This window comes from Cryptotermes secundus, unplaced genomic scaffold, assembly GCF_002891405.2.
Source record: "Cryptotermes secundus unplaced genomic scaffold, Csec_1.0 scaffold518, whole genome shotgun sequence".
Taxonomy (NCBI): Eukaryota; Metazoa; Arthropoda; class Insecta; order Blattodea; family Kalotermitidae; genus Cryptotermes; species Cryptotermes secundus.
The window spans coordinates 621,315-644,795 of record NW_019731580.1 but is presented as its reverse complement, the minus strand read 5'-3'; the positions used below and the strand labels follow the sequence as shown (position 1 = coordinate 644,795).

The window sequence follows — 23,481 nt, the reverse complement described above, 5'->3', positions numbered from 1 at the left end:
TTGATCTGGCTCAGGATAGGGACCAATGGAGGACTCTTGTGAACAAAATAATGAATCTTCGGGTTCCGCAAAAGTTGGGAAATTCTTGAGTAACTGAGCAGCTCAAGATGGACTCAGCTCTATGTAGTTCTGTTATGTTATGTTACGTATCAGTTTTATGTATATTGAACCATTTTTGAGAAATATATTATCATCTTGTAAGATTTGAGGTTTTCATGGCGGTGACTACGAAGAATGCTGTTTTCTGGGAGGTGGCGCCATGTGAACCACACATAAGGCCTACACGGTGCTACCTCCCAGAAGGCGGCACTTTTCATTATCATATTCTTTATGTTTTATGCCTTTATCCTGTTCCGACTTCCACGAAAACGGATTCAGTGCGTGAATTTTCACTATGAGACCGAGGGTACGTGAAATCTCACTCTGAAGGCAAGCAACATGTGAGGTTTCATTCAGAGACCAAGGGGCGGGCTAACTTTCGCTCTGAAATCAAGTAGTGAGTGAGGGGCTGCGCCATAGCTCAAGCAGTTAGTCGCTGGCTTCCCACCGCGGGGGCCCGGGTTCAAACCCTGATCTGGCCATGTGGGATTTGTGGTGGACAAAGTGGCGCTGGGTAGATTTTCTCCGAGTACTTCCGTTTCCCCTGCCGATCTTCATTCCACCAAATTCTCCATTATCATGATCGCCCGGGGCAGGTACAATAGGCCAATCAGTGGCCGCCGTGCCGAGTGGACCCAACTGGACTCCACCCTCCACTATGCGAATTAAAGAAAGAAGTAGTGAGTGAAGTTTCACTGTGAGACTAGGGAATATTTGAACTGTGAAAACGTTCAGAAAATTGTCAATCATTCGATTCGACAAATGTTAACTTATAGCTCCCATTTGAATTCTTTCGGTATTTTAGTATCTGAAGCATGCAAACAGTTATGGTCTGCTGTAGACCACTGTAGGTCGCGGTGCAAGGGCCGGGGAAGCCTACCCCTCATACATTCATTTGGTCAGCTGTGTCTAACTTCAGTCCATCCTAAGAGCTGCTGCTGTGGATGTGATGTCCCCAGGATGCCCCTATGCGCAGCTTCCTGCAGTCCCAGTATGGACAAATTACATTTAATCAATTGCTTAATAACACTCCATATTCATTGCGTCATATCTGGGCAGAACACAGTCTAGGGGCGTAAGAGGTACGTCGCACAGTGGGAAATGTCTCTCTATATTGTTTTCCTCGCCTTTCATACAGTAACCCTGCTAACACAAACGAAGTTACAGCTCTGTAACAGTTATATCAGATGTGGATAAAAATGATACTATCATAACTAAATCTTTGCGCAAAGAACACAGAAGAAGCACACGCTGCCAGAGCCGGCTGAAGACAAAGTACAGCCCCAGGCGACGAGAAATCCCCTCCCACTCTTCAGTTAAAGCAGCTCAAATTTCTCAGAACTTCGTCAGAACTAATAATAATAATAAGTTCCGAGACTCTGTGACGAAATTCATCATTGGTGTCGTAATTCTTAAAAGTATTGTTTACTTTTGTTGCATAACATGTTTGGATTACTGCCAATTAATGGTCACGATGTGGACAGAAGAGCAATAGAAAATAATTATGATTTAAATAAAAGCCCTTTCTCCGTCCCTCCCGAAGGAAAAAGAGAAGGGGAAAGTGTACCATCCCAAAAAATCATGGTGCCCCAGGCGGCCGCTTGGTTCACCTGTGCTTGCTCTTCGTCTCGGAATAGCGTGGAGACCACATCTTTCCTTTTAAATGTCTTAACTGTGAAAGCTCTAAGCAGACGTTGATTACGTTTGTTAAAGCGGAATATACACTGAAGTGCCAAAAGTCGTGAGATAGGTACCTAGTATCGTGTAGGACCCCCCTCTAGCCACGCGAAGTGCAGCAACTCGACGTGGCATCGATTCCAGGAAGACCTCTGGAGAGATGTTGGGCCATGCCGTCTGGATAGCCGCCCACAGCTCCCTGGTATTTGTAGGTGCAGGATTTTGGGTGCGAATGCACCTCTCCACAACGTCCCATAAATGCTCGATTGGGTTCATGTCGGGCGAACGTGGTGGCCACACCATTCGTCGGAACTCTCCAGAATGCTCCTCGAACCAATTCTGGACAACTCCTGCCCGATGACACGGTGCATTGTCCTGCTGGAATATCCCATCGCTGTGGGGGTACACGAAGTCCAGGAAGGGCTGCAAATGGTCACCAAGCAGTGTAACGTAGCGGCCACCGGTCAATGACGTGTTTAGGTGGACGAGCGGACCCAACTCATGCCACGTGAACACACCCCACACCAGTATGGAACCGCCACCAGCCTGCACGGTGCCTTGTTGACAACTGTGGTCCATGGCCTCATGGGGTCTGCGCCACACCCGAACCCTACCATCCGCCCGAAACAACTGGTACCGTGACTCATCGGACCACGCCACATGTTGCCAATCCTCCAGGGCCCAATTAGCGACGTCACAAGCCCAGATGTGGAGCTGTTTCCGGTGTCGTGGTGTTAACAGAGGCACTCTGGTCGGTCTTCTGCGCCCATATCCCATGGAAGCTAAAGAACGCAGCACTGACCTGCTGGATATGCGTCTGGTACCTCCTGCATTGAATGTGGATGTGATTTCAGCCAGTTCGCTTGTCTGTTACCACGGACAATTCTAGCTAGACGCCGCTGGTCACGATCATTAAGCACCCGTGGTCGGCCACTGCGCTGTCCACGGTGGGTGGAAATGACATCCACAAGGTATTCCCGGTACACACGTGACACCGTGGATCGAGGAATATTGGATGACCGCACAATTTCGGAAATGGAATGTCCCATCCGCCTGGCACCCACTATCATGCCCCGTTCAAATTCCGATAATTCACGTCGGCTTGCCATGAGCAGACTGGCCGGTGTTCAACCTGACTCACGAGAGAACACCTCACAACTGATACTGCTCTGGGCATTCCCAAGCCGTCAAGGGACGGTGGCGCCACTTAAAAATAAATTTACATACTGCTATCCCATGACTTTTGGCCCTTGAGTGTATATTAAAAGTTGTATACGCAAAAGTAAAGTTATCTCTGTAATAGACAGTGGAGGCCCATAGGGTTATCGAGGTTCCCACATTTTCTAGACAATCGGCTCGCAGATGGCGGTGAGGTTGTCAGCCTCACGCGCCGGCCGCCCTTTACCTCCAGGAAGATTCCTGGTACTCATTTCTGTTAGAGGCTGAGTCGTCCCCAGGGCCATAGTGCGGCTGGAAGGAATAAAGCGGGAAAAGGGTAGAATTACCCCCTGTACTTAACCAATTAAGCGCTACTCCATGAAGGCGTATGGAATAGTGGATGTGTAGATCCACATTTTCTTGACCTCTGCACTAGTTCCAGGTGAGTGGTCAGCTTCACGCCCTAGGGAAAGAACCCCGGTACCCATTGGATAAGAGGCTGGGGGGACCAGAGCCGTTATGGACGACGTGAAAAAAATTATTGACCCTACCGGGACTCGAACTCCGACCCTTCGATCGTCAAGCCCGTAGCCAGTCCCTATACCGACTACGCTATCACGGCTCCCAGACGGATTAGGTCAATTGAAATATCCAATGATCTCATTGGGAATCGAAGCCGCGACCTTCCGGCTTGCAGAGTAGTGTTTAACAAACTACGCTACCGCGTGCCCTCCCCCCACCTTAAAATTTGTATAGTGAATTTAATTCATGTCTCTGCTTGTCTAATTCAAATCATACTCCACTTGGCGTACACATGCAGGTTAGATCGAACTGTGTCCGTATTTCTCCCGAAGTTGTCTCAGAATTGTCCGTGTGACTAATTAATTAAACACGATGCCATTTATTGACCTCTGCACAAGATGGAGGGCGTGGTCAGCTTTACGGCCTAGCCGCTCTACTTCCGGGGAAAGAGCCCTCGGTAGCCATTGGATAGGAGGCTGGGTGGGTCCCAGAGCCATTCTGGACGCTGTAGAGAAGAGAGAAATTTCTTACCCACGCTGGGGATAAAATTTCCTGCCGGTAGGCCGGTCTTGCAACAATAGCATTTCTGCTATCACCTGTGACCATTCTCATGAATGCTTATCAGCAAGGGTTCCATAAAACCTGTATCTTATATATATTATTGCGTGTATTAGTGACTATAGACGGGTTTTGGACTGGCGAATAGATTTATTGATCACTTACAAGTCGTAACTACAAATAACTATAACACTATTGCTGATTTCCGCACTGCAAATCGCTTGGACACGGCTAAGTCTTCACAATCTTCACTAGTCGTGTCCTGGCAACGGATTTATACGTCTCACTATAACTGCAGCACACCTAAAGTCTTCTTTTCACGCGCATCTTCCAACTGAACTCGTTGCCATCTCTTCTCAATCGTCTTCGACTGCCGTCTTAAAGAGATTCTCTCAATTATTATTCGCTCAGATGGCCTGGGATCCTCGTTATATAACCTCGGAGCGGACCCAACAGAAAACACCGTTTCCTTCGTTATAGCTCAACAGTACTTCGATTGTTGCTTACGTATTCCTGGGCGCGGGAACCTGTTTACCGAGTCGTTGCCTACCAATGAACATCTACTCTTGCTCCGCTATTCCGGCTTTCAGGCTTCATGTCACTATATATATGATGTCATTGTAACGCTGTTAAACATGATTGGTCCCTGCATCTTATTGACATAAGAGGGGACAACTTATAGTCGCCCCTTAAGCACTCAGACCTTTACTGGGTCCACTGTGCGACCCGTTTTGCTCTGGATCTTTAAAAACCTACAGCCGAAACACTCCATATTGAGGTCCACTAAATGTCCATTGACTCTACCCGTGCAGAGCCAAGGGTCATACATCCTTGCTTAATCAAGTGGAGCATTGTCATGATGCCAATCTTCTGTTGGGCTCCTGTCAGCGGGATATCCGGGACCGGCAGGGACATCGCAGCCCCCACCACAGCTCCCAGTCCAGCCCAGAAGCGAGGCCTCCTCAGCTGGACAGGCTGTTCTACCTTCCTAGGCGCCACACAGGTTTTTGCTGGGTTTCGTTCGGTGTCACATTAATATACAGTATTTTGTTTGTTTATTGGTCTCGTGGAGAGCGGTTCCAGTTCTACTTCCTCGGCCGATCACTGGCCGCGGGGTCTGTGGCATGAACTGTCTTCCCTCGCTCGAACACTGGGATTGTGGATTCGTATCCTACTTGAGATATGGATGTCCGTATGCGTTTATTTTGTTTGTGCTGTCCTGTATGCAGGTAGCGGCCTTGCGACGGGCTGATCCCTCGTCCAAGGTGTCCTACCGACTGTAATCTTCCTCAGCTAATTAACAAGGTGCGCATAAACACACATTTGGCGCAGGCCTTTCAGTTCCGACCCCTCATTGACTCTCTTAGGTGTTCTTGGTGGCATATTCTAGAGCAAAATTTAAAACACCGGGGATAAAGCATCCCCTTTTTTTAATCCATTGTGAACTAAAAAAGTCCTATATAGAAATGTATGTGAATTCTGTTAGGCACCTAATGCTTTCCGCAGTTACATAAGCCTAGCATGTTCCTTGAGTATTTCAGACTTGATTAAAATATATACCGGTAGGTTCCTTTCCTAACTAAATTGCTAATTCCTTTCAAAAAACAACCATGTTTAACAATTAATCATAAGAAGTAAAAAGTAAAGGTATCCCTGTAACAGGCCGTGAGGGTCCATAGGGTTGTGAGAGGTCGAGGCTCCCACAATCGGCTCATAGATAGGGGTAAGGTTGTCAGCCCTACGCCTATGCCCCCAAAATATTCCTGGTACTCACTTCAGTTAGAGTCTGAGTCGACCCCAGGGCCGGTGCAGCTGGAACTATCAGTCAAATGAAAAATCAACCTCGTATCAATTTTGAAGCATAGTCGGTTGAAGCACTACAATCTGGAAGGTCGCTGGTTTGATTCCTGATGAGGTCTCTGGATTTTTCAATTGACCAAATCCTTCCAACCTCACTATGGAACTGCGGTCCACTCAGTCTCTAACAGAAATGAGTACGAGGAATCTTGCTGGGGGTAAAGGGTGGCCGGTGCGTAAGGCTGACAACCTTACCGCCATCTATGAGGCGATTGTCTAAAAAATGTAGGAGCCTCGACGTTGAACCTCCACGGCCTGTTACATTGACAGCTTAATCTTTATCCGCTGGGTACCGAGGGCTCTTTCCCTAGGGGTAAAGCCGCAGGGACCTGAAGCTGACCTCACATCTCCATCTAGTTCCGAGGTCAAGAAAGGTGGAGCTATACCTCCGGTCCCCCATTGTCTTCATGGCCTGCTTCACCAGTTAAGCACAGGTACAACTTTAACTTCTCTCTTTTCAACTACATGAGCAATAAGTGACTATCAAAACCAGTGACTTGGGGGTTATTTCACGTGGCTGTCAGTGACTAGAGTGTGTAACACAGAAGATGAAGGATCAGAAAGAATTTGAAAGGATGCGTTCGTGGTCTGATCGAGGTACTGTTCCGAGGTTTGCCTGGAGGGGTAAAAATCTCAGTCACGATAGTCGACATCCGGACCCTTGGAATACGAGTCAGAAGTAATACCGCCACGCAAACCCCTTCGGCAAGACCAGTGCCGTAAGGAAATATGTGTGCTCAGAACTTTGCCGCTCTTGCCTAAACCTGAACTTGATTTTGTTTAATATTTCGATAGTCACGAGTAACTTGTGCATTTTAGTCTACTTCAGAACCCATTCACGAATACAATGAATAATCTGAAGTCTGCTTTATCCAGCTTATAAATCGGATTTGTTTCCGCTCTCTACAGGTTCATTTGCTCGAGATATGCCGATCATAGTGTGCGCTTATTCTGTTTGTAGGTAGCAGCCTTGCGAACGGGCTGATCCCTCGTCCAAGGGGTCCTACCGACTGTGTATAGGATTAAGAAACTGAAAAAGCGGCCAAGGTCCAAGAGCTATAGAGCCATAGGTGGGTGGGTGGGTAGGTTACAGATGTTTTAAATCATTATCCTAATACGTTTTATGACTTATCAGGCTGACCATCGTAAAATTATGCCGTAAACCAAATGAAGAGTTCTATCTTCGTGGATATAACACCTTGTAGTCCGCTGAAAATTAACCGACGTTTCGGAGTAACATGATGCCTCCATCTCCAGGATCGAATGGTAATCCAAGCAAGAAAGAAGCTTAATGAACACAGAAGTCTGCTTGTTTCATGCTGGTTTTTGGTTGACTTACTCTTCAACTTTAAAAGATGGAGGTGATATATTCCTCCGAAACGTCTCTTAGCCTTGAGTGGGCTACAGAATGTTACGTAACTGCAGCTGTGGGAACTTCAAACCCTGCTTGAGCCAACAGTTGCAGGAGGTACCGGCAAGACGTAATACCTCCGAGACGGACTCAGCCCTCTGTAGCAAGTCTGACAGACGTCCATAGAGAACACAGACACCGGGATGGGCCGGTGTGTACCCAGCTAAGTTGGTGGAGCAATCCTTGAGAAACCGACAGTCGCAGGGATGGTCAAAAATCCCCGTCTTTCACAGAAACGCGATCTTTTGTTTGCGTTTTCACAAGAGCCTGCTATTGGACTCTGTCTTTAGCCAGATGAATCCACTCTCCACTCTTACATCTCATTTATTTTAGATACATTTTAATAGTACCTTCCCATATACGCCTGGGTCTCCTAAATTATCTTTTGCATCCTGGTTTTCCGACTGAACATTTGTATGTATTTCTTATTGTCTTCATGCGTACTGTAAGTCCCGCCCATCTCACCCTCCTTAATTTGATTATATTAGTAACACTTGAAGAGTACATTTTTGAAGGTCCTAATTCTGAGCTGAAAAAATATATTAAAGAAGAAATGTTACTCGCCGGCCGCCCTTTAGGTCCCGGGAAGATTCGTGGAACTTATTTTTGTTAGAGGATGAGTTGGAAGGATTAAGTCAATTGAAGATTCTAGTGGCCTCATCGGGAATCGATCCCGGCTTGTAGCATAGTGCCTCAACCAACTGCGCTAGCGCGTGCCCCCGATAAATGGCGAGAAAAGTAAAATAAGTACATTTGCAATAGTTGTGCCATTATGAGGTGAGAAAGGATAATATTCATACATACTACATGTAATAATAATAATAATAATAATAATAATAACACATCACAAAAAACGACAGGAGAACGTTCCTGGCTCCGAATACGTGAATGTTCCTGCAGCTGCTGCACATCTGGCAGAGGGACAATTTTTACATGAGGAGCAAACATTGAACAATGCAAAGTCTCTGATATACCGAACAGGAAGTCGGAGACCAACAGTTTCCAGACCAGAAGGGCAGAACTTGAAACCAAAGTAAACTTGAGTGAGAAAGTGAGCATCGAGGCTATGTCTCCTAGTACGTAAAGTATGGAATTTTAACTCCTCCAGAGCAAGAGGATAACTGTATTGGGCTTGAGGAAAGAAACGGTTAAAACAGAGGTCCGCAGATCGCTGCTGGATGTAGTCCAGCTTCAGTTAACATCATCACATTCCAGACTACGGACGCGTATCAAGCTTAAATTTAACCAATTTAATATAGAATCTGAGTCATAAAGGATGAGGTGGGCAGGGCATGTAGCACGAATGGTGAGAAAAGGAATGCAAATAGGATGTAATATATAATCTGAGTCAAAGAGGATGAGGTTGGCAAGGCATGTAGCACGAATGGTGAGAAAAGAAATGCAAATAGGATGTAATATATAATCTGAGTCAAAGAGGATGAGGTTGGCAAGGCATGTAGCACGAATGGTGAGAAAAGAAATGCAAATAGGATGTAATATATAATCTGAGTCAAAGAGGATGAGGTTGGCAGGGCATGTAGCACGAATGGTGAGAAGAGGAATGCAAATAGGATATTGGTAGGAAAGCCAGAAGGAAAGAGACCACTGGGAAGACCAAGGCGTAGGTGGGTGCAAAATATTAAAATGGATCTTAGAGAGCTAGGATTGGATTCTATGGATTGGATTGATCTGGCTGAGGATAGGGACCAGTGGAGGGCTCTTGTGAACACGGTAATGAACCTTCGGGTTCCATAAAATGGTGGGAAATTCTTGGGTAGCTGCAGATTTGGCTTCTCCTCAAGAAGCTCCATAAGTAAGTAAGTAATATGTAATCTGTGCATAATAATAATAATAATAATAATAATAATAATACCGCCTCTGTGGTCTAGTGGTCAGAGTTCCTGGCTACAAATCCAGAGTTCCCGGGTTCGATTCCCTGGGCTACCAGATTTTCTGAGAAGTAGTGGGTCTGGAACGGGGTCTACTCAGCCTCGTGAGGATAATTGAGGAGCTATTTCAAGGAAATAGCGGCTCCGGTCTAGAAAACCGAAATTAACGACCGTGGGGATCCGTTGCGCTGACCACGCTACACCCTCTAAACGCTAAAGTTGACACTAACTTCGCCGACAAGCGCCGGTCGCTCGGTCGGTATAGTTCGCTTGCGGACTACAGACCACGGAATTTATCTGATAATTCAGTTCGATAATTCAATAATAATAATAATAATAATAATAATAATAATAATCATCATCATCATATTGTGACTGACCTGTTCTGACGCGCTGGCCGTGTGGACAAGTGCAGCAGCTATGACGACAAAGAGCAGCAACATCGTGTTGAAGAGTTCAGTCCCGCAGTGACACATCTTGAAGACAGCTTTCCCTGCATAGACAGTTATGTCAGTTGTGAAAGTAAAAATAGAAGTTCAAATTATATCGTGCACATGGGCACCGGCAGGTTGGGAGGGGTGATATTTTCCTGAGAATTTTGTTTTCGGGCACTTTTAATGTGTATTTTTCTTTTAAACCGAGAGCCAGTAGCCGTAGGAAGAAATATGTGGGACTACTTTTTTTTTTCGCTGGCCTATTGTACCTACCCCGGGTGATTATGATGATGGAGAATTTAGTGGAATGAAAATTGGCAGGGTAAACCGAAATAGTCGGAGAAAACCCGCCCCAGCGCCACTCTGTCCACTACAAATCCCACTTGACCAGACCCGGGATCGAACCCGGGCCGCCTGGGTGGGAAGCCAGAGACTAACCGCTTGAGCTAAGTCGCGGCCTTGTGGGACTACTTACTGACAGGAATAGTTTCTATGAACGGTATGTTGGTATGCCTGCCGAAAGTCCGTCGCAAATGCAGACCGGTCCAATTACCTCTCGTCTTACGTGTTGATGAACCAAAGTCCGCACGCGGAATGAACACCATGCAACCTGCGCTTGCAGACATCCGCGTCCTTGGTCTCATCACCATAACAATACTAGGTGAAGCTTGTTGTTACGTAATTTTCCCTGATCTTTCTTAGATTCAACTGTTTTCCTTTCCCACTTTATCTTAAAATGTGCTTTTAATCTTTGTTCCTTTAAAGTGGAAGGCCAGGTTTCGCAACTGTACGAAGCAATGTAGCTGACGGGAGTATCGTTTCATATTTTAGAGTCTTGGAGTGTTTTGGGAGAAAAGGCGAGAAGCAAGGAGGTTCTGAACTGAATGTTTTCACATATTCCTGTCGTATATATGTTCTTTCCTGCGATTAGGGCCGGATTTAAGGGGGGCTACCAGGGTTGTCGCCCCTGGGCCTCCACAAAACAGAAATGGAATACACAGATTTGGACATATTTGCATCTCTATAGTCAGGAACGACCGTCTCTGTGGTCTAGTGGTCACAGTTCCAGCCTACAGATCCAGAGGTCCGGGTTCGATTCCCGGCTCTACCAGATTTTCTGAGAAGTAGTGGGTCTGGAAAGGGGTCCACTTAGCCTCGTGAGGACAATTGAGGTGCTATTTCAAGGAAATAGCTGCTCTGGTCTAGAAAACCGAAATTAACAGCCTTGGGGATTCAGTGTGCTAACCACGCGGCACCCTCTATTCGCTAAAGTTGGCACTAACTTTGCCGACAAGCGGCGGTCGCTCGGTCGGTATAGTTCGTTTGCGGACTAAAACCACGGATTTGATAACCAGGAACGAGAAGCTGGTTCGTATCTTTATTTATTATATAAAATAAGAATAAAAAAAGATAGTACCAAAATTCGTTACTACAGACAGGTGCCTCCACGTTTTAATTCCCCCTGGGCCCCCACAGCTGTATATCCAGCCCTGAGTTTGATACAAATCTGTCTTCTGTGGTCCATAAACTTCATGAATTTTATTATAGTTCCCGCTCTGTATAGGTTTCTAAAGTAGGAATTATATTTCAGTCATGTCTCACTCCTTGGGACTATCATTCATGAGATGAGTCACACTGGCAAGAAATGTGCGGCCTCTTACGGAAACCGGGCGCCATGGTCACAACAGCCCATCGCTGGAGATTATTCTGAGCCAGAAAAATCTACTCCACAAACACAAACCTATATATTTAAGGTCCATATTAATATTACTGGCTGCTTCTCTGGTCTAGTAGTCAGAGTTTCTGTCTACAGATCCGGGGGTTCGGGTTCGATTCTCGGCTGTACCAGATTTTCTGAGAACGTGGTCCACTCAGCCTCGTGAAGATAATTGAGGAGCTATTTCAAGGAAATAGCGGCTCCGGTCTGGAAAACCGAAATTAACGGCCGTGGGGCTTCGTTGCTCTGACCACGCGACACCCTCTACCCGAAAAAAGTTGGCACTAACTTCGCCGACAAGCGGCGGCCGCTCGGTCAGTGTAGTTCACTTGCGGACTAAAAGCCACGGAGTTTAGTTATAAATATTGTTCTCTCGTCTTCGCTTAGGTCTTCCAAATGGTCTCTTCCCTTCGAAGGTTTCTTTCAACAAAAATTCTGTACGCGTTTTTCTTCTTGTCATGCGTGCTGCACCTAGACGTGGGTGGGAGCTGGATCTTAGAGGGATAGAATGGAGTTATATGAATTGGATTGATCTGGCTCAGGATAGGGATTAGTGGAGGGCTCTCGTAGGCACGGTAATGGACCTTCGGGTTCCATAGAATACTGGTAAGTTATTGAGTAGTTGCACAATTGGCGACTTCTGAAGATCGGCTCAGCTCCAAGTAGTTAGTTCATGCATGCTACACTTCATATCAATTTCATTCTCCTTGATTTAATCACCCTAAAGTCTGAAACCGCCGGTCTCGGTAGCCGAGCGGTCTAAGGCATGTACTGTCTTCGTTCGCTTGGAGACCGGGATCGTGGGTTCGGATCTGTTTCCTGTGAGGTAGGAACTGAATTCTTATATATTATTCTTATACACTGCCGGTCACGGTAGCCGAGTGGTCTAAGGCATGTACTGTCTTCGCTCGCTCGGAAGCCGGGACCGTGGGTTCGGATCTGTTTCCTGTGAGGTACGAACTGAATCCTTATATATCATCCTTATACACTGCCGGTCACGGTAGCCCAGAGGTCTAAGGCATGCACTGTCTTCGCTCGCTAGGAAGTCGGGACCGAGGGTTAGGATCTGTTTCCTGTGAGCTACGAACTGAATTCTTATATATTATTTTTATACACTGCCGGTCACGGTAGCCGAGCCGTCTAAGACATGTACTGTTTTCGCTCGCTCGGACACTGGGATCGTGGTTTCGAATCTCACTCAGGGCATGGATGTTTGGTGTGCGTCTTTCTGTGTTTTGTACAGGTAGAGGCCTTGCGACGAACTGATCACCCGCCCAAGGAATCCTACCGAATCTCTAAGATCTAGTAAACCGAAGTGAAGACGGAGAGTTTCATGGAGGTAGGCCTAGGCCCAAATGAGGGCTGTAGCGCCAAGGATAAAAAAGTCTGGGACCGTGTTCTTCCTCGTGAGGGAAGAAAATGGCTGCGTGCAGTTCTAGTTGCTATCTCTGACGATACATGTGACAATACGTAGAACTGTATTCAAGACATTCAACTTTTAATTTATGATTCCTTAATAGTATAGTCTACACTTCACGGGAGCCGGGATAGTATAGTCGGTATAGCGACTGGTTACGGACTGGACGACCGAGGGGTCAAAGTTCGAGTCCCGGCAAGGTCAAGAATTTTCTCCACGTTATCCGGACTGACTCTGTTGTCCACCTAACCTCCTATCCAATGGGTATCGGGGCTCTTTCCCTGAGGGTAAAGCGACCGGGGCGTTAAGCTGACCACTCACATCCAGCTAGTGTCGAGGTCAAGAAAATGTGGGACCTATACATCCACTCCCCATACGCCTTCATGGCGAAGTGCTTAATTAGTCAAGCACAGGGACAACTTTACCTTTTATTATGGAATCCAAGTTCATCACTATTCGCAGAAACCAGCCATTGGACGCCGTACTGACTGACTTGATGCGGTCCGCATTTGTACTTCCGATTTCTCTGACATATACTTTAATATTATCCCATCCACCCCGACATTTCGCGGGCGATCTCTTGCCTTCTAGTTTGCTTATACTACTTACTTAGGCAGTTAGAGGCTGGCTAGCTCAGGCGGTTGGTCAACGGCCCGGGTTCGAGTCACATCGCGTGGGATTTGTGGTGAACAAAATGGCACTGGGGCAGGTTTTATCCGAGTATTTAGGTTTCCCCTGCTAATTCTCATTCCACCGACTGCTCCACACTCATCACCTATAGGCCGGGGCTGGTACAATAGGGAAATTAATTGCCGACATACCAAGTGGACTCAGTCTCACCCCACCCCATGGAACTAAAAAAAAACTGAACTAGAGGCTGGCTTCTTACCTGCGGCGCCCAAAATGACTTCATGTGGGATCCGTGGCAGGCCAAATGATAATGGAGACAGTTTCTTCTCCGAGTTTATTCGGGTTTCACTTGCTAAACACCATCCTACCAATTCTTCGCGCTCATTTATCAGCGTCACCCTCTCTCCCTCTTGGTGTAGATAGCCCTGCCCAAGCAGTAGAACGAGCCAAGCAGGCAGTCTGCTTGCTTCGACCCTGAAGATGGAGGCGCTGTATTCCTCCAAAATGTCAATCGATTTTTCAACTCATTACACCGCGTTATATCGTGGAAGATAGAACTCTTTTTAAATTTGTCAATTTTTTATGTCTGTAGTGAACAAATACTGAGCTAATGGCCAGGTAACAGCAAAGTCCACAACACTTTTCTGGAAATATTTTAGAATGAGGAAATTAACAAGCTCATCTTCTGTTTTGCGTAAGTTTTTGTTTCCTTTTCTGTTGCAGTTCTTCCCCTCCTCCAGCTTTTGTAATCATATTCCTTTCCTTGTTAACATTTCCGGCTGTTGACTTTGCAGCACCAAATTTCTTTTTACTTTGTTTGAGTACACTTGGTACGTCGGCCACTAACTGGCCTATTGTACCAGCCCCGGATGACAGATGATGAGTGTGGAGCAGTCGGTGGAATGAGAATTGACAGGGGAAACCGAGGTACTCGGAGAAAATCTCTCCTAGCGTCACTTTGTGCAGTACAAATCCCATATGACCTGAACTGGTATCGAACCTGGGCCGCCGCGCTGGGAACCGGCAACGCCTGAGCTATGGCACGGCCTCCTTTGTCGCACCAAACTCGAGCTGTAGAGAAGTTGTTCGCTGACTAACGGCATTTTTTTTGGATGTCCACATTTAACTTATTTCACGTCTTCCACGTTCCAGTATTTTGCAGAATTTTATAAATGAACTTAAATTTTCAGGTGCACAACACTGTGTGCAGCCAGTTGGAGAAAGATTGAAGTTACAGACATCAGACTCAAGAGTAGACATGTGGCTTGGAAAATCCAAAAATACCTTCGTTCAGAGACAGGTAGGCAAATACTATTAATCGCAGACCAAGACTGAGGGCTGGAAATCCAAATGAAATTTCAAATATTGCTACCACACCACTAACACAAGGTTAAGTTTCACTTGGCTAAAAGCACAGTAGACCACTGCAGGCCGAGAAGGCCTACCCTCATACATTCATTCACTTGGCTGGAAGAATTCCATTGTCCATCGGTCGAAAGAAAGAGCAGAAAGTATACGCAAGGGACAGATGGGTGGAGAATTTATCATTTGTACACATTGCAACAAAGAATTTGTCATTTTTCCGTGTTTCCGGTATCACGGGATCGAATCCCGATTAGGTGGATTTCTTTTTTCAATTGACCTAATTCTTCCGGCCGCAGTCTACCCACAGTAAGATTCCTGGAACTCATTTCTGTAAAGGCTCGGTCGACCCCAGGGCCATAGTGCGGCTGGAAGGATTAGGTCAATTGAGTGTATATCATGAAAAGAACGCATAATAACCTCAACAGCAGATTCTCAGAAACCCTTAATATGGTCTTTCCTCGGGATGAGAGATCAGTAATTTCACACTGATAGCAAACAAGGCGTGAATATTTTAATCTTTAGATTTTTAAAGAGAGGACAGTAAAATAGCATGTTCATAGATTTAATATGTTCTTAATTTTAATGATTATTTGTGACTGTCGTTCTCTGGAATAGCGAGTTTCATCGTGGTTTCAAGTACTCTTAGCGTCAAGACTGGGATGATAGAGGAACATTGAATTAGAATTGACTGGAAAGGATTTCCTCGTGGCCTAATCGAAGTACCGTTCACCTCCCAAATACGGAGCCTTACAGATATCCCAACCCGCTCAGCCTTAATGCATTGCCAGACATAAGTATTAGATTAGTAACCCACGTTAGTATTTACATATTGTGACATGTAGACCCGTTGCTAGGAAACGCGCTGGCAAACACGTTCCAATGGAGATGGATTCTTGGAAAACAACTCGGTATGGATCACGTTTCCATGGATACGAGTGATCAACACACATTTCCTTGAATACGGATACGCTGTATAAGAAGAGAACAGAACTGAGTGCAGGAGACGACGAAAAGAGAAGTCTCGAATCTGAGACAGTAGAATATGGTCGCTCCGAGAATGACTACGCTGGCTAGGGCCAGCAGTAATTGTAAACGACAGTCCCGCAACTGTCTGACAGTAATAAAAATCTGGTCATAAGCCCCAGATGGGTGTTTTATTCCAAGACAAACTGGCCGAAAGACCGTCAGTCGTAACATAAGACAGACTCAGGGTTCAGATAAGCAGAAAAGACTAAAAGAGGAGACAGAGTAGAAGACAGACTAGAAGAGAAGTCAATCGTAGTTCAGATCAGAATAGAGAGAGAACAGAATGGAGCCTTCGGCAGTCATTCATTTTGAATGCGAGAAATTGTAAAGGAGTGATCAATAAATCCAATCATCCAATCAAAAACCCGTTATTATTAGTCACGCACACGTGACAGTAAGCTACAATTCAGGCCAAACGTTCAATTAGGAATTTATTATATTTATTGTTAAGTCTTTTATGCGTTTATTTACTCTGTGTGGACTATAACATCTTTAGAAGCTTCCAATAGAAGTACTCGTATAGTAGTACCGGGACCATAGACGCTTGTAAAGGTATTTGCATACAAATGAACATACGTTAATGTATTACTTCCTCTTTCATCCTCTTTGGGGCATAAATCCAGTGACTGTTTTATGTCGACTTTTCGTGTTACACTGAACTACATGCATATGGACCTACAGTTCTGACGTCTTCCAATTTGCGGTATTTATGCAATAGCCACATAATATAAACTCATGCTAGCCTTCGTCTTTTCTCTGTTTTCCTGCACAAATACCTAAAGGTCGAAATATATAAAATTTTAATACAGGCTTCACGCGGTAGCGTAGTTGGTTAAGGCAATATGCTACAAGCCGGAAGATCGCGGGTTCGATTATAAATGTAATTGGATTTTTTAATTGATCTGATCTTTTCAGACACACTATGGCCCTGGGGTCGACTCAGCCTCTAACAGAAATGAGCACCTGGAATCTTCCTGGGGGTAAAGGGCGGCCGGCGCGTAAGGCTGACAACCTTACCGCCATCTCTGAGCCGATTGTCTAAATAATATGGGAACCTCAACCTCTCACAACCCTGTGGGCCTCCATGGCCTGTTACAGGGATAGCTTTACCTTTTTATTTTAAACTTTTATAATACAGGATTATATGTTCGTTAGGCCTGCCATATCACAGGCAGTTAGATGCTAGCTTCTCAATGCTTTGGCCCTAATAACTTCATGTGAGATTCGGGGTGAACGAAATGGCGCTTGAGTATATTTTTCTCCAATTTTCTTCGGTTTTCCAATGGTAATGATCGTTCTAGCAATGTTCCGTGCGTCTCCATTACCCCCCTCGGTCATCATATTGTGACATGACGCCTGAGCGCCAGAAGTTTGCAGTCAGAGAAACACTGCAGAGACGTCCATTGCTACACAACGGCTCGCTAAACACTTTTCCGCAGCAACGAATGAGCACGCAATAGTAGATGAACTGTTGTAGGTGGTGATCTTTATTCGGTTCTCCCCCGAAGTTATAAAGGAAGGACACGTGAGAACGCGCAGAGAGTTCAGAAGTTGTAAGAGAGTTGAGACAGGAGAAGTAAAAGTAAAATGGAGCGAGTGCTCGGAAGTAGATTGATTATGATTAAGAGGGACTGTAAAGAAGGCGTCAATAAATCCATCCAATCCAGAACCCATCAACATTAGTCATGGAAGCCCGGACACGTAACGATATTGTCATGTACTCGGTCTTTTAATTTTGTGGCTTCATCTCTCTGCCCCGGTTCCTGGCTGAATTCAGATTAAGGACGTCTGAGTTTGTGTTTACATATTGTGACCGCCTCTGTGGTCTAGCGGTCAGAGTTCCTGGCTACAGTTCGAGAGGTCTCTGGTTCGATTCCCGGCGCTACCAGATTTTTTTAGAAATAGTGGGTCTGGAACTGGGTCCACTCAGCCTCGTGAGGATTATTGAGGAGCTATATCAACGAAATAGCGGAAACCGAAATTAACGACCGTGGGAATTCGTTGCGCTGAACACGCGACACCCTCTATCCGCAAAAGTTGGCACTAACTTCGCCGACAAGCGCGGTCGCTCGGTCGGTATAGTTTGTTTGTGGACTAAAACCTCGGAGTTTTTTTTTGTATGAGGACGCGAGGCTTTGTCACTCTCTCCGAGGGAGTGACACGGATGAGGAGTGTTCCAGAACAAAATGATAATGAAATACATTCTGCTTTCCATCAGTTGGTGGCGGATTGTCCGGATTACGGATAATTCGAGGGCTTTGTTTAGAGAATTGACTGGAGTATCCCAAGTCAAGGGGTGAACTTCATGGGGAATTGCTTTTTAAAAATGACACAAGCGGAGACTAATCTGACTGTCCCCCCCTCTCTATAGTCGAGCCTAAGAATGCGCACTGCCCTACCGTCACTGTCCCATGATATGTACGTCAGATTATTTTTTGAAGAACTTTGCTCTCAAATAGTCTCAATAACGACGTGATTTGAGGTTGTCACGGCGGTGACTCTGAAGATTACTGTTACCTGGGCTGTAATCCCATGTAATTTGGTAGGACGTTTCGGAGGAACCTGCTGTTTCCATATTCCCCCCTGAAGAATGAACACTCGTAGCAGTGATTTTATACAAGTCTGTCTGTCTGAGAGAAGAACCGAAACAGAGGTTGAGGATTACTGTCTATTGGGGTGTGACATCGTGTAATCTGGTAGAACGTTACCGACGTTTCGGAGGAACCTGCTGTTTCCATATTCCTCTTTGAAGAATGGACATTCGTAGCAGTGATTTTGTACAAGTCTCCTTTCTCTGAGGCCAGAAGACAGGTTGAGGATTGCTGTGTACTGGGTGTGACACCGTGTAATCTGGTAGAACATTACCAACGTTTCGGTGGAACCTGCTGTCATCTTGTTCAACTCTGAAGAATGAACGCTCTTGCCAGTGATTTTTATACAAGTCTCTCTCTTGAGGGAAGAAATGAGATTGAAGTTGAGGATTTCTGTCTGTTGGCAGTTAACACCGTGTAGTGTGGTATAAAGTTACTTACGTTTCAGAGGAATCTGCTGCCTTCATGTTCTACCATGAAGAATGAACATTTGTAGCAGTCAGCCGCTCTGAGGGAAGAACTGTGACAGAGGTTGACAATTACTGTCGAAATATGACGCTATGTAATCTGGAGTTTCGGAGGAACCTGCTACCTCCATCTTTTAATTTGATGATCGACGTTTTACCACGTTACACGGCGTCACATTCCAGAAGGACAGTCTCAGCTCTTCCATCAACGTGAGAGACCGATTGACGCCTATCCTTCCTTGTTATTTAGCGATTTGATAAGCTGATGGTCGGTCTGTACTTACATCTCGTCCTGGTGCTATGTGTCTCGCATTCTAACTCTCCTCACTGTGCACAATCCACTCTCTGTCCAGGACCAGCACACACTGCAGGGCCGACCGCTGCATGTTGGGTGCCTACCCCCACCATTCCGCCATCTCTTCTGTTCCTTTTAGTCTCGTGCTGTTTCGTAGTACTCCTGCGTGGAACAGGTACTTACACCCTGAAGGCAAATAACTTTGGAACGAGGATCAGGTTCATGTGGTGAAGGGAAGCTGCTGAAGTTGTCAAGTCTGTCCTGGTAGCCGCTGTTATTATAAATATTGTATCGCAGCGTCATGTTGGCTTGCGTTTATTTCTGTCGACACGACTTTTGTTAATTATCTGGGAGCCCGTAGGGTCAAGAATTTTCTTTTATCCACGTCGTCCAGACCGGCTCTGGGGTCCACCCAACCTCCTATCCAATGGGTACCGGGGGGCTCTTTCCCCGGGGGTAAAGCGGCCGGGGCGTGAAGCCGACTACTCACCTTCAGCTAGTGCCGAGGTCAATAAAATGTGGATCTATACATCCACTCCTCCATACGCTTTCATGGCGCAATGCTTAATTAGTTAAGCACAGGGACAACTTTACCTCTACCTTACCTTATCCTCGTTCCACAATATTTGAACTTTGCCACAGACTCAACTATCCGTCTTCGTGTTTAATAATATCCTACTCTCTGATGACGAGGCATCAACAAGTATAGCGACTGCCTACGGGCTGTACGACTGGGGGGTCGGAGTTCGAGTCCAGGTAAGGTCAAGAATTTTCTCTTCTCTGCGTCGTGCAGACCGGCTCTTGGAGTCACCCAACCTTCTATCCAATGGGTACTTGGGGCTCTTTCCGCGGGGGTGTAAAGCGGCCAGGGCGTGAAGCTGATCACTCACCTGTAACTAGTGCCGAGGTAAAAAGGAAATAGATCTCTACATTCACCCCCTATACGCCTTCATGGCCTAGTGCTTAATTAGTTAAGCGCAGGGACAATTTTACCTTTTATTTTGACGTTTGGTACATGCAGATTTGCTTTTTCACAGATGGCTCAATTCACTTGTAATTTTCTTCAATTGCTCTAACCCTTCCGGCCGCACTAGGCCCTGGGGTTTACTCAGGCTCTATCAGAAATGAGTACCAGGAATTAAATAAATAGTTTTCCTGTGGAGTAAAATGTAAGGCTGACAACCTTACCACCATCTATGAACCCATTGTCTAGATACTTTGGGAGCCTCAACATCTCACAACCCTATGGGCCTTCACGGCCTGTTACAGGGATAGCTTTACTTTACTTACCATGGTGCTCTTTCTAACATTAGGATCAGGGATTCGAACCATGGGCGAACAGGTGTGTAGAAGCGCCACGTAGTTCCAGGTTGAAAGAAGTGGATATAAATTTGAGGCCTTTTTTTGTTGTTAGATTTATGGCCTTATTTGCAGAACTGGGCGAGATATAGCACATAGAAACGACGCACGTGAAGAGTCTCAACCTACGCTCAGGTTTCGGAAATTAAACTGGCTATAAGAAATGTATGTGAGCCGGCTTAATGCAGTCTAAGCGCTGAAACATTCAAATGAGTGAGAATAAGACTCAGGGAATCTATTTCTCCCGCAGACGCCCACCGCCTTAGTCCCATCTTGCACAGAGTGGACGAAACATACTATTTGTAAATAGTGTAAAATGTCACGGTGTAATCTTGAGTTACATTAGGATTGTACATAGAAATGATCCATGACAAGCCCTTCAGAACATTCATTAGAATATATTCCCTATAAAAAGTGAGCGATTAAGCGCTAACATTCAATTTACTCTCCACAAAACTCTCATTAGGACTAAACTGGGAGTTTACGGCAGATAATCATCTACTACAAAACAAGGTTCTCAGCACAACTGAAAGTTTTCCAAGGCGCACAAAGATTCGCGATTTGCATATGGCTTTGAAACTTCCATGCATATATGATTATGTAACAAAATTGTGCAGGAAACAAGCAGAAGTCATACAAAATCATGATAACGAAAATGTTCGCAATATTGGACAAGACGAAGACCGACACAGGAAATATAGGAGGCTTAGTCTTGGCGGCGGTCAAGTGTACGGCCGTTAAAGTGACTAGACTGCTGTCGTAGCGTGAGCTACTAAAGATAGGGCATGATCTGCTATACTGACACTGGACTGACGGAGGCCTTGTATATATTGTACGCAGTGTGTCCAGGATCTGATAGGACTGTATTCATTAAAAATACAAGACATTAATTATTTTCAAAATTTCACTCTTTTTATTCAAAATAGTCTCCTTCTGAATCAATACATAGCTAGAATCGATTGAAAAGTTTTCGAAAACAGTCACTGCACTCCTTTCGTGGATTCGCATTTAAAACTTCGGTAGATAACCTTTGGATGTCCTGGATGGTGTCGTGACGGTCTCCTTTCATCGCAACTTAACTTTTGGGAACAATCAGAAATCTGCCGGAGCCAAATCTGGCGAATACGGAGGATGATCAAGGACTGTGATCCCTTTTCTGGCCAAAAAATCGCGCACGATCTTCGATTTGTGGGGTTGGGCTTTGTCGTGGAGGAGCGACCGGAACCTTGCTCTCGATATTCAGGTCGAATTCGAAGAATTCTTGCCCACAAACGGTTGAGGACCCCGAGATAATAATCAGAATTCACTGTTTGACCTTCTGACAGAAATTCCTTGTGAATGATTCATTTGGAATCGAAGAGAGCGGTTAGCAGTGTCTTTACTCGACCCTTTTGCATGCGCACTTTCTTTGGTTTCGGCTTCTTTGGGCTCAACCACGCTGCACTCTGCCGCTTTGTGAGAGTCTCATATTGAAAACACTATATCTCATCACCAGTAACAATCGACTTTGTAAATTTTATATCACTTTGGGCCGACCGTAACATGGCATGTTTTTCATCGCCTGACAGCGCATGCGGCACAAACCGCGCACAGACCTTCGTTTGCCCAAATCCTCGGTCAAAATTTGATGTACAGTACTTTTTGGCATTCCCAAAAGCTCCTCGATGAATCTCGCAGAAACACATCTGTCTGATGCAAGGATTTCTTCAGTGCGACTTGTTCTCGGCATTGATGCGCGTGGATTGTCTTCAGTGTCCTCCCTACCGTCACGAAATACAGCATACCATCGAAAAATGTTCAAGCGACTCAAACAGTCACTACCGTACACACTTTTCATCATTTCGTACGCTTCTCCGGCTGTTTTGCCTAACTTCAAACAAAATTTGATGTTGACTCTCTGTTCAGGCGTCAGAACATTACTGTTACACTCAAGGTCAGAACACAAGATGCAGCGATGCTTACGCTTTGAAATTATAGACGGCCACAGCTGAAACTTCAAGAATCTTAACGCCACAACTCGTCAACAGGTGGCATTACAGGGAAAAATTAAAAAGAAAGAAAAAAAAAAGAATTAGTCCTAACGGATCTTGGACACACCGTGAATGTACGCATTAATATACTATTTAATAAAATGCAAAATGTAAATATTATGTACGTTCTGACGACTGAGTTGTTGCTGCTGACTGTTACTCTGACAAATGACAGACCCGTCCTGACGTCAGTGAGGGCGCCTCACATGAGTAAAAACCGTAACTGTCTAACAGTAAGCATTATGTGGCCATGAGCCCCATATAGGACTCAAAACCAAGACAGGCTGACTGAGCGTCGATCGCAACATGACTCTGACTTAGATAATGCAGTCGGTGTAGCGACTGGCAACGGACTGGGAAACCGAGGGGTCGGAGTTCGAGTCCCTGTAGGAGCAATGTTATTCTCTTCCGCTTCTGGTGTACACCCAGCCTCCTGTCTAATGCGTACCGGGTCTCCTTCAGGAGTAAAAATTTTGAGGCGTGAAGCATTCCACTCCCCTGCAACTAGTGCCGAGGTCAAGAATGCATGGCTCTATACACCCACTCCCCCATTCGGCTTCATGGCTTATTGCTAAATTCGTTAAGCACAGAACAACATCGCCTTTTTATAAGAACTGTGTAGTCCTTTTGTGGACGCCAGCCCTTTGGAGGTAGTTTATATCTAATGGCTAGGGCCCGGATTTTTTGAAAATGCATATATTGAGGGTTTTTGGTCTTATTGCATATTCTAAACGTAAGAGCATATTTCTGCATATATGTTTGAATTAAGGATAATTTCAATATTCTCTAACAAATTCGGTGTTGCCTGTGTTTTGGACATCCCTTGCCAGTTGCTATTCTCAACTCTCTGAGTAACGGTACTTTTACAACTTACAATACAAGCAGGTAGCTTGGCTATTTAAAAAGGGAGGGGGTGGGATTTTCCTGCATTTCTTTGACCACCACAGCAGAGAGTAGCATCAGAGGGCTGGTCTCGAGA

General features: G+C 45.5%; 1 protein-coding gene across 7 annotated transcripts in view; it reads right to left on the bottom strand.

Annotated features, from left to right (window-relative positions):
• The window catches only part of LOC111867183 (SPARC-related modular calcium-binding protein 2), a 108,967-nt gene extending 89,748 nt beyond the window's left edge, over window positions 1-19,219 (bottom strand). For 4 of the 7 annotated variants that reach the window (XM_023856782.2, XM_023856783.2, XM_023856784.2 and 1 more), the window contains exons 1-2: window positions 19,103-19,217; window positions 9,552-9,664 (exon numbers count right to left, since the gene is read on the bottom strand). In XM_023856782.2, coding sequence (XP_023712550.1) covers window positions 9,552-9,647 — 96 coding nt within the window. In that variant the 5' untranslated portion in view covers window positions 9,648-9,664; window positions 19,103-19,217. Of the gene's footprint in view, window positions 1-9,551; window positions 9,665-19,102 lie in introns of all 7 variants that reach the window. The other 3 variants (XM_023856778.2, XM_023856781.2, XM_023856779.2) reach the window with 2 other exon arrangements.
• Window positions 19,220-23,481: the final 4,262 nt, after the last annotated feature.